The following is an 11,004-nucleotide window of genomic DNA, read 5'->3' as shown; positions in this document are numbered from 1 at the left end:
TGACGGCGGCTCGCTGCGAAGGCTGGCCTGGCAGAGAGCGGGGCCAAAGGGTTTATAACTTTGTGGTGGTTAAAAGACCATGTCCCCCCCCGATTTCGATACGTTCTTCTGTAGCTCTGTCCTTGAGGTGAAGCACGTCCCTCCTCCCCAGCTCCCAGCAAAGCTCTGAGTAAACTCAAGCAGCGTTGAAACCTCCTGGGCAAACAGCCTTTGGTTGGTGGCTCTTGAGCAGGTCTTTGATGCATGGAAAACTGTATGAAAGCAGAGTTTTGCCAATGACAGTGTACATATGGTTATTTGTATTTATTTTTTTTTTTATATGGGGACTGCAAACAAAATCCCTCCAACCATGTACAGCCAATTCTGATTCACAGGGAAATCTCTGGCAGCTATCGAGTTCAAGGATGCTGCTGCTGTAGAGCAGTTTGGGAATCTGCCCCTGTGGTTGAGAGGACAAAAAAAAATTGCTGCTGGTGGTCAGAAGATGGTTTAGCTGTCCTTCTTGGCTGTAGCAACGCTGCTGCTCCAAGTGACCCGGTGTGTGGTTTGCAAAGTGAAGTACAAGGAGGTGCAAGTTGTGTGTTCCCTTCACTCACCTGATTTTCCTCCTCTTCCTGCAGGAGGAGGATTGCTGGATGAAGGCTGGCCCCAGGACTCTGAGTCAGATGTCAGAGAAAAATTGGATTTCTTTGTGAGCAGCTCACTTAGCATCCGCAAGTGCCCTTCCCCTTCCTGGCTCCTGGAGGTGCCGAGATCCTCATGCAGACATGGCATTCAGAAGGACAGAGGGAATGTCCATCATCCAGGCCTTGGCAATGACCGTGGCAGAGATCCCCGTGTTTGTTTACACGACGTTTGGGCAGGTACAACAAGTGGGAAAGGTTTTTCTGTGGCATTCCTTGGATTTTATCTTTGGGGGGTTGTCTGTGTTAGTTGTGAGGGATAAAGACGTGATGGGGTGATGCTGGGGGGCCCGGGCAGTTTGAGAGTTTGTAAGAAATGGATGGAGAGTTTGGGGGGGTGGGAGAGAGCCGCTCAGGGTGGGCTTGGAGAGGAGAGAGAAGGGCTTCCCACATCCCTCCCCAGGAGAAAGCCTGGGTTTAACCTTTCTCTTCATCAAAGGCACTAAAAAAAGACTTTTGTTTTAAAGAAGAGTGATATATTTCCCACTTGTAGTAATGCAACACTTGGGGCAATAAAGCTCAGCTACATACCAGAGTTTCAGAGCTGAATTTGGGTAACCCGGATTGCATCTGTTACAGGCTGTGTGCAAAGTTTGTAGTGTATTTTGGTAATAAGGATTGAGACCAAGTTCTCCAGGTTCTGTCAAAGCGATGCTCCACAGTTTGTCTGCTGCTGAGTCTTAGTTGTGTAGCAGGGTCTGTGTTTTGTGGGTGGGAGGGGGAATGCCAAGGTGTCTTATGTTTAAGATTGCTTTAAAAAAAAAAAAAAAAGGGTGGTGGAATTGGTTTTTCATTGTTGCTCTTTCGTATCTTTTGTGTTTAAAGTCTGTCTTCTCTCAGCTGCGGCTCTCTCCAGGCCTGCGTAAGGTGCTGTTTGCTACAGCTCTCGGGACAGTTGCATTGGCTCTTGCGGCTCATCAGCTGAAGCGTCGTCGTCGTCGAAAGAAGCAGATTGCTCCGGAGAAGTGCGGCTTTAAGCCTGGAGGAATCACAGTGCCCATCTTGCCAACCAGAAGGGTCTCCTCCGTGAAGAAAGGTTGGCCTTGCAAAAAGGGAAAATCCCCAAAAGCCTTTTGTAAGGGAGCAAAGAGGGTGTACAGGGACCTATGGGAAGTTCCTGACAGCTGGGAGGAAAGCAAAGCCATTTGTGTAGTGCATCGATGCAGAATGAAATTAAAAGCCCTGAAGCACAGTGCCATGAACACAGGGTTAGCAGAGGAAAGGGAGAGACCCTGAGCTCAAAGCCCTTGCGAGAAAAAAGTGACACTGAGGTTTTCATTAAGGTTTGTAGTCCCCATCCCCCACAGAAAGACTGTGGACCTGTTACGCCATGCTTCCCGTGATAATAACAACCCAGGGCACAGGGTGACCTGGCTGCATATTGATCTTGGTGATGTCAATATGACGCCTGACTCAGGGGTCCCACGCGCAGCCGCATTGGCGAGGTTGGGTGGCGGAGGGGAGGGTGGCCTGGGCCGGGCTGGGGAGTTGGGAGTGTCCATCCAGGTCTGCAGTGGCTCCCAGACTTTGGACAGCTTCTTCACCTGATTGTCTTGATTTTGGGGTAAGACTGACCCAGGTCCTCGGCAAAGCACTTGAGGGATTAAGCCTTTGTTTTGTGAAACATAGGAAAATCTTTAAGCGTTTTTAATAATAACCAAGGGACTGACATCCATGCTCTGCCTGGCCTGAGGGAAGCTGGAGGAGTTTCTTCTTGATGCTTTTCACTTGCCTCCTGCCGTCCATAAGTGGTGAATAAATATTAATTCCTCAGCCTCAGATCCCTGCTGATACCAGCTGTCTTGGTGTCTCAGAGCAAAACAAAGCATACAGGAGATCCATGACATTTCTAGGTATTGGATGCTGCTTTGTCCATTCAAAGTCACACTTGACAGGGCGATGTTTCCCTTCCTATTCACAGCTGCAGTGAACTGGGCCTAAAATCCTGTTTTTGTGTGACCTTCCCAACTGCAGGATACTCCAGCAAGAGAGTCCAGAGTCCTGGCAGCAAGAGCAATGACACGCTTAGCGGGATTTCCTCCATCGAGCCCAGCAAACATTCCAGTTCCTCCCACAGCCTTGCCTCGGTAAGGACCTTCTCAGCTGGGCCAGGAGAAGCAGGGCTGGGAGATGTGAGTGCACCTACCTGTAACAAGATCATCAGGTCCTTGGGGCTATGCTGGCCAATGGATAATGCCAAAACTTTTGGAGCAGAACAGGTTACAGCATAATTGTAGGGCAGGTTCTGATACTAACCTTGCAGTGACTATCTGGAGTTGCTGGCGTGAAATCAGAGCAGCGTTTTCCCATGGCCAAGAGCCTCAGGGTACATCCCACTTCTTTGGCCAAGGAGAGGCTGCAGGAGGGACTTGTGTGTGGGACATGGCTGTGATTCCTCGGGGCTCTCTGTGACCCCCTCAAGAATCGAAGCTGAGTTGTCGCTGGGATGTGAGCATCAATGGGGAGCTTGTTTGCTTCCCTCCACGGTGGGGGTTTGGGTGGCCCAGCAGTCCCTGTGCTAGCACAGCCCTCCTGTGCTGGGGCTGCTCACAGGTTGCCTGGTTGTTCAAACCAAGTTAACTACCAAAATCTGATAGCTCTGTTCGGGAAACAGCGCAGGTTGAGAACACAACCTAGTTGTTCTACCTCCTCCAAAGCCAAAACCAGCCTATAAATACAGGTAATTCAGGTTTAACCAGGCAGGAGAAGCCATCACTGCTGGGGAGTGTTTGTGGCTTCAAGAGCTGTTTTACATCCCCATTGCTCAGAGCCTCACATGCTGCTGTTGGAGCAGCAGGCAGCACAAGTGAACCTCTGCAGCTTTGTGTGCTGCGACTTACTGCGAAACAGTCCCCCAGCATCACCCGCCTGGGCTCGGTAGCTGGTTAGCAATGCTGGGGCAAGAAGAGGGAAAAATCAGCGCTTCCAAGGGAGCTGTCGGCCACCAACACCCTACAGTATGTGCAGGCATTGCTGTATTTTGGCTTGTCCTGTACAGTTAAAGCACCAGAAAGTTGCCAAAAATCTGTGCTGGCCAAAGTGTGTCTCCAGCAGGCAGCAGTGCCGGCATGGCGCTGGGCGTGCAGCCCTGCACCAGTATTCCCCTGGGGTAATTGGGATATAATGGGACATGTCAGTGAGGACTGAGCTGTGTCCAGCTCTGTCCTCCCTCTCCCTGCAGGGACTCTCACATCCATTGATTCCCCCGTGGCTTCTCCCTTCCCTCAGATGCCGTCCAGGTTTTATATTGCTGAAGTCTGTTTCTCTTTAGATAAAAAACTAAATTCCTTTTTCAAGTCCTGGTGCCTGGGTGGGGATATTCACACGGAGAGGGATCTGTTCCCATACCCCCTTCATTGTGTGGGAGCTGAGCGTTTGTGACACTGTACTCATTGCTTTCGTGTTACTTGATGGAAAAACAGCTCATCCTTCGCACAGCTGTAGCTTCTGCCTGCCCTCTCGTCTGCTTCCTGGGGCTCTTTGCCATCTAGTAAATAAGTCAGCAGCAGAGAACTGATGATTTGCCATTCTGGATCTCAAGGTGATTTATGAATGTTCCATAGAGATTAATCAATGGAGGCAGGGCAAGAATTAATCTGTCAGACGATTATTGTAACTTTTTTTTTAGTGTCAGGCTCACATATGGACATCTCTCTAAGCCATATGAAAACATTGATCATTGGTAGTGTTTGAACCCAGCACTTTATTGGGTCAGACTTTAAAATTGGAGTGTGAAATTGGAGAAAGCTGACAGTTTGCTCTGTGGATCTTAATGCTCAGCCCTCCCACGAGAAGGTTTGGTCACAAAGAGAAGAGCAAGGACCCCCCCTGGCCAAAGTCCTCAGCTGTATTTTTGCTGGTAATCTGTTTGGACTGTGGTCACTTCCCCCCTACATCCAGTATTTTTTGTACAGACAGCTGGGGCTGACATGAACTTTCTGTCAAAATCCTTGCGCCATTGTAGTGATTGCTTTGGAGCTTTCTCTGCCACCTCCATCAGTGCTCTCCTGCTAGCGCTCACCATTTTACAGCTCACCATTCCCTGATGAAGCTTCAGTGTAAATTGGTTGGGAAGGTATTTCCCACACAACTTTCTGTGCTCTCAGAGACACCGCTGTGGTGCTGGGTGGAGAAAGGGAGGACTTCTCACCTTGCCTCCCCTCTCAGCACTGTGTGGCTTTCATCCGTTGACAGCACAGTGTGAACCCAAGCGGGAGTGGGTCGGTAACCCTCGATACCTTCCCCTTCCCAGGCAAGGGTGTACCGATATGTGAAAGCACAAGGGCAAACACAGGGAAGGGAAGTGGCTTATCATTGAAATTTAACTGGTGGTGGTGTTTGTGTGGTCTTAACGTTGCTACCCTTGGAGAGAATTCAAAAGGCATTTGCTGCTCTCTGCTCTCTTCCTGCAGATGGTAGCAGTCAACTCTTCAAGTCCAATACCAGCATCAGCAGGGATGTGGGAGGCCCAGGCAATGGGAGATGCTGGAGCCATTGGTGATTCCAGTGCAGAAAGCCTCTATGTTCAAGGTAAACAAACACAAGGGTAACATCGCCCTGGGTGGGGGGGGGTGTGTGTTATTTATCACTGTGAGAGCAAAAAGAGGGCATAAACTGACATAGAGCATCAGCAGCTCAATGCAGAGTTCTAATAAGAAACTCTCTCCCATTCTTAACTTAAACTCAGTCACTTTTAGTTATAAAAATCCCATCTTCTCCTAAAGAAACATTTCTCTTTTCTCAGTGAATAATTTACTTCCAAAATACTGTTCTTTGAGCAACAGGCTTACCTTGTGCGAGGAATAGTATTTTGAAAGTAACATGGCTGATGTTTTAACCACTTTGGGGATGTTCTTCTTAACTTCTATTCCAAATTAAACCATATTTAAAAGGGAAAGAAATAGAATACGTTTCTTATCAGTTGAGGAGAGGCTTCCCTCTTTGCTGGATTGTCTGAGCGAGCAAAGACTCATGCTGTAGCACTTTGTTTCTAAGTGGCCTGGGGACTCTCACAGCTTGGTTTTGGTTGCATTGCCAGGCATGGAGCTGTTTGAGGAGGCCCTGCAGAAGTGGGAGCAGGCGCTGACCATCAGGCAGAGGGACAGTGCTAGTACCAGCACCCCCGTGCCCTGGGACAGCAAGAAACAGCAAGGGAGCATGTCTGAGAACATCCCAGAGGTAGGTCCCTACTTTTCCCTTGCATTTGCCAGCTGGGGAACACGCTGAAAGGGCAGACTGGGTGCTGGAAGCAGTAATTAGTAAGAGGTTAAAAGCAGAGCAAATTAAGGGCAGAGTTGGGCCAGACTCTGTTTAAGAGCTGTCTATATCTGAGGCTTCCTTATGCAATGTGAGTGGGTGTTTTTAATTTCTTTTTCTTTTTAATAAGTCTCGCCCCCTCATTCACCAGCTTTTCTACCTACCTTCCAGCGTCATGTCAGTCACTGTCATGCAAGTCCTCCAGAGGCAGAGGCTGCAGTAGGAAAAGGCTGTAATAAATACAGCACTGGAGAGGAAGAAATAGCTTTTTGCCTGACAGTGTTGTGTCTGTAACTTTTTAACGCATTTGAAAGTGGAGCTCTTGATGGTCACTATCACTTCCTAGGAAGCTGGATGGAGAAACAGAGGCCAGCTTCTTGTGTGTATTAATGAGTAAAACAAAGTGGTAACTTGGTAGGAGCCAAGTATGCTTCTACTCACTGGGCAAGTGGAGCAGGGAGATGTGTAACTTGTTCAGCTTACAGCTACAGAAACCAGTATTTTAGGACAACGCCTTGCTGTCTTGGTCTTGAGGACTATGCAGGGAAGACCTCTGATAAGAGGAGATCCAAACTAGTATGGCTCAGCGACAACCACAAAGCTGTAAAAAAGAGCAGCTGTAGCTCACGACTGTGAAAGGAGCTAAACTCCCAGCTTTCCAGGAGTTCTCGCTGGCAAAAAGCGTTCCCAGCCTCTTATAAACAAGGCTTGGTGTTGTAAGTATGTGGGATATTTGTCTTTTGTGCTGGATAATATTTATCCAAGTCAAGTCTGGATTCTTTTTTTTTATCTCTCTTTGAAGAGTCCTATAGTATTTCTAAAACCAACTTAAAAACAGTCAATTCATTATCGAAATAGATTTCATGCTTCTTGTTACTGCTTCTGTCTTCTGGGTGAGATACTTATGCAGAGACAGGGGCATGAAGGCAAGATGCTGTGTAAGTCTTCTTTTTCTCCCTTTTTTTTTTTTTTCCCATCCTCCTGTGCAAACTTTACTTATGCCCAGCACCTTAATCCAAGGACTCTTACTTTGTTATCCAATTCTGGATACTCTGTTGTATTCAACACAGGTTTTCTGATGTGATTCTGTCTTGAAATTAGGCTGAAGTCACAAGTCAGGAGAATTAGTGATCTGTAACTCATTAAAAGACCTGTTTTTCTGGGTGGCAGGTTAAAGTTTTAAAGTTTTTTCTTGATTTTTTTAACAGGAAAACAAAATTGTGAAGCTAAAAAGCCAGAGGGTTTGCATAGGCTATGTAGAAGCTTCCCTCCCTTTGCATGATTAGCTGCATTGTAGGATTAATGAGTCCTCTCTCTTTTTTTTTTTTTTTTTTTTTAAATCATTTAATCTGCAAACTGTAAATCCCATTTTACTGAAAATTTCCTTCCATATTTGTGCTGTCAATCTGTCTCTGCCCAGCTGGCTAACTAAGGGTGGCATTTATGTCTGTTCAAGGAGGAGTCCCAGAAAAGGGAGTTTGCTGAGAAGCTGGAGTCCCTCTTGCACCGAGCTTACCACCTCCAGGAAGAGTTTGGGTCTTCGCTTCCGTCAGACAGCATGCTGCTGGATCTGGGTATGGGAGCTGGGTTAGAAATGCATGAAAATGCCAGTTTCCTGTCTGGTTTTATGTCTTTTTTGTAAGCTAGGCAATGAAGAAGTGGCAAAGTGCTGATGGTGGGGGTGGGAAAGAGAGCACAGGAGCTAAGAGGAATGGTAGTCCATAAACTCCAACACATGCAGCTTCTTCCTCTCCTCCAGAGAAGACTTTAATGCTTCCATTGACGGATGGATCATTGCGGCTTCGGACAGATGATGAAGACAGCTCAGTTTCTGAGGACTCCTTCTTCTCTGCAGCAGAGGTGACTTAAGTTTCAGCTGTGTGTCACAGTCCAGCTGCTTGGAGGGGAGCCACAAAGGCAGTGGAGCCAAACACATCTTGTTAGAGGAGGATGGTAAAACATGGAGCAGTAGCCCCAACGTGGAAGGTTCATGATGGATGTTAGGAAAAACTTTTTAATTAGGGCCATGGTGCAGCCCTTTCCAACCAGCACTTCCATGTCATCTTCCTATCTACTGTAGAAAACATGCCATAACAGCTAGGGAAGTACTGTAAATCTAATGTAATGTGGGTTGGTTGTGTAATTTTAGGGGATATTGAGCTGCGTCAGAGCTAAGACAGCTTTGAAACTGGTGGGAAAAGAAGTATCTTTGCATGAAATAATTGGTGCTGACAAAAGTTTGCTATCTGAAGAAAGCACATCTTGCTTGTGTGCAGTCTGAGTATTTGCAAATATTTAAAGAGGTCATTTTGTTCTTCCCATGTCTCTTGCCACCTCGACAGCTCTTTGACTCTCTCCACTTTGAGGAAATACCATTCCACCTCTCTAAGCCTGTAGCAGCATATGAAGAAGCTCTGCAGTTAGTGAAAGAAGGGAAAGTTGCGTGCCGGACGCTGAGGTGACGTGCCAGCTGGAGATGTGGGTCCTTATGTCGAGGCTCCTATAACCAGAATAACCCTTTGGGGTCGGAAACTCTTAGCATCCTTCCTGCTGGTTCTGGACTTCCCAGGGAACTAGCCCCAGATTTTATGACACATGCTAAGAAAGAGTAATTGTCCTATGAAATCAGTAATGGGAAATGTGACAGCTCTGTGAGGCTGGCTGGCGTAGTGCTGCACTGTAACAGCCTTTGTGGAGATGCTCTGGTCCCCCAGGGAGCTGTACAAAGGAAATCCAGTTGTTACTTTCTCCTAGGCACAGACTGGGATTTTTTTTTTGAGAGGACCGTAATTCATAGGAACACAGACATCAGGAGAGCTGAAATTTATGCAATTCTTCCCCTTTCCCTCTAGGACAGAGCTCCTTGGCTGCTACAGTGACCAGGATTTCCTTGCGAAGCTGCATTGTGTCAGGCAGGCCTTCCAGGTGAGAACGGCTCGAGGCTCCTGGGTTCCCATGGCGTGTTGCTGCCAGCAGCACGTTCTCCTCTGCCAGTACCAGGGTGAAGTCTTTGCCTCTCTAGAGCAAGTAAAAGCAGAAGCAGCAGCAGCCCAAGCTCCCCTTGCTTAAGTCTGTAATTCCATCCTGATCAGTTTGATTTGGAGAGGGAGAAGATCCCCAGGTCCCTCTGCCCAGCTTGAGCAGTGGTTACATGACCACTGATGCCGGTTTAGTTCTGGGAAGTTAAAGTCTGGGAATTTCAGAGCTGCCTAGAAGCTGGTACTCCCACTGAAGAGCTTTTCACTGGGCTGGAGTCAAACCTCCGAGGTGGGGGAGCGAGGTTTCCTTCTCCTTAACACAATCCTCTTCCTGGCAGTGTATCCCTAGAGCCCGAACAGCAGCTGTTGAGCCCTCGCCCCAGGGCCACCCTGTGCCTCCCATGCCTCTTCTTCCAGATTCCAGTCTTTCAGCCTAGTTTTAAACTTGCTTCCTGGAGAGAGCAGTTTTGTTTTCCAGACTCCAACTTATTAAAGGTTAATGATACTGGTGTATGCAGCATTGCACTGCTTTGTGTCCTGTCCTTTTTCATGTGGGTGTAGGCATTCACAGGAGACTCCTTGTGTTCCCTTTGCAGGAGCTGCTGGAGGATGAAAGCAATCAACTGTTTTTTGGGGAGGTTGGGAAGCAAATGGTGATAGGACTGATGACAAAAGCTGAAAAGGTAGGAAGTTTGTATAACAACTAAGCTGTGTCTTGAGCACAGGGACACTTGTTCCTCCGTCCCAACCCAGAGTTTGTCCAGTGTGTTGGAAGAAGAAAACTTCATCTGTATGCTGGTGACTACTGTGAGAAATAAAATGCCTGTGCTTTTAATCTTGTTTAACCAGTTTCTCTTGAAAGAGCCTCTCTGTGCATTTCCTGTCCACAGTTTGATACTGTGTCTTACTGGAGTGAACAGAGGGTACAGGCTGTGCATCAGTGGTGGCATCATCTCAAGGAATATAGGAAGGGAAAAGATAATGAAACCTTTGCATCAACGATGTACCAGTTCTTAGCTCACTGGCTTAGTCGCGGGTCATCCCTTGAACAGGGAGATCGTTGCTTGCCCAGCCTTAGTGGCTCAGTTTGCGTACAGGTGTCTCCAGCTACTTCCTTGGAGAAAGTGGAGCAATGGTAGGTGCTTTTGAGTCACAGCTGCGCCTGGGGCCATCCATGCCTCCCAGAAAGAAATTCTCTCTTTCAGCACAAAAAGTGTTTTGGCTAAAATCTTCACCCAGTCACATGCATTGATGTTAGCTCAAAATAGGGTAGTCAAACTTTGGTGAAATGTGCCCCAGCTGTTGTACCTTCTGAAGTGTTTCGTTTCTCTGCTCTCCCAGAATCCCAAAGCTTTTCTGGAAAGCTACGAGGAGATGCTGCATTATGCACTGAAGCAAGAGACCTGGCCAACCACTCAGCAGGAGCTGGAGGGAAGAGGGGTTGGTAAAGACATTGTCTCTACAAAGTTGCAGAGGAGTTGGAAGATAATGGATATGTAGGAACAGCCCAGGAGTGAAAGAACCGCTGCTGAAATACGATTACATTGCGTACTTCAGCTTGTTACATTTTGTTGCTTCAAACCAAAAGAGTAAAGTCTTTTTTTTTTTAAAACCTGTTTCCTTTACAGACTATTCTGCTCTCTGACAGGTGGTGTGCATGAGTTTCTTTGACATTGTGCTGGACTTCATCCTCATGGATGCTTTTGAGGATCTGGAGAACCCGCCCTCCTCTGTGCTGGCTGTGCTGCGCAACCGCTGGCTCTCCGACAGCTTCAAGGAGACGGTGCGTTACATGTGGACATCCCTGTGCGGAGCTTGAGACCGCAGTACCAAGGCTAGAAAAGTGTATAACCTCAGCTGTTCTGGTGGAGCTGAGTTTTCTCTTTAGAAATACCGTGCTTCCCTGAATGTCTAAACAACAATCTTCTGGTGCATGTAAATGTTTACAGGAAAATTTTCCTTAATTTGAAAGCGTCTGGTTGGCTCCAATAGACTTGTTTCTCTGGTGGCCTTTATCAGTGATTGCGTTGAGATATTAAAAGATGGCAACGCATATTTTCATGAATGAGAATAAGAGGATCAAAATG

At 47.3% G+C, this 11,004-nt stretch overlaps 1 protein-coding gene across 1 annotated transcript in view; it reads left to right on the top strand.

Annotated features, from left to right (window-relative positions):
* The first annotated feature begins 767 nt into the window (after window positions 1–767).
* The window catches only part of FAM73B (family with sequence similarity 73, member B), a 12,679-nt gene continuing 2,442 nt past the window's right edge, over window positions 768–11,004 (top strand). Inside the window, exons 1-12 of the mRNA XM_009696257.1 lie at window positions 768–863; window positions 1,509–1,719; window positions 2,658–2,770; window positions 5,096–5,213; window positions 5,722–5,861; window positions 7,396–7,513; window positions 7,699–7,799; window positions 8,282–8,397; window positions 8,792–8,864; window positions 9,514–9,600; window positions 10,259–10,357; window positions 10,566–10,700. Of these exons, the coding sequence (XP_009694559.1) occupies window positions 768–863; window positions 1,509–1,719; window positions 2,658–2,770; window positions 5,096–5,213; window positions 5,722–5,861; window positions 7,396–7,513; window positions 7,699–7,799; window positions 8,282–8,397; window positions 8,792–8,864; window positions 9,514–9,600; window positions 10,259–10,357; window positions 10,566–10,700 (1,407 nt within the window). The remainder of the gene's footprint in view (window positions 864–1,508; window positions 1,720–2,657; window positions 2,771–5,095; window positions 5,214–5,721; window positions 5,862–7,395; window positions 7,514–7,698; window positions 7,800–8,281; window positions 8,398–8,791; window positions 8,865–9,513; window positions 9,601–10,258; window positions 10,358–10,565; window positions 10,701–11,004) is intronic.

The sequence above is a fragment of the Cariama cristata genome, unplaced genomic scaffold (assembly GCF_000690535.1).
Source record: "Cariama cristata isolate BGI_N322 unplaced genomic scaffold, ASM69053v1 scaffold38102, whole genome shotgun sequence".
Lineage (NCBI taxonomy): Eukaryota > Metazoa > Chordata > Aves > Cariamiformes > Cariamidae > Cariama > Cariama cristata.
This window is presented reverse-complemented; position numbering and strand designations above follow the sequence as displayed.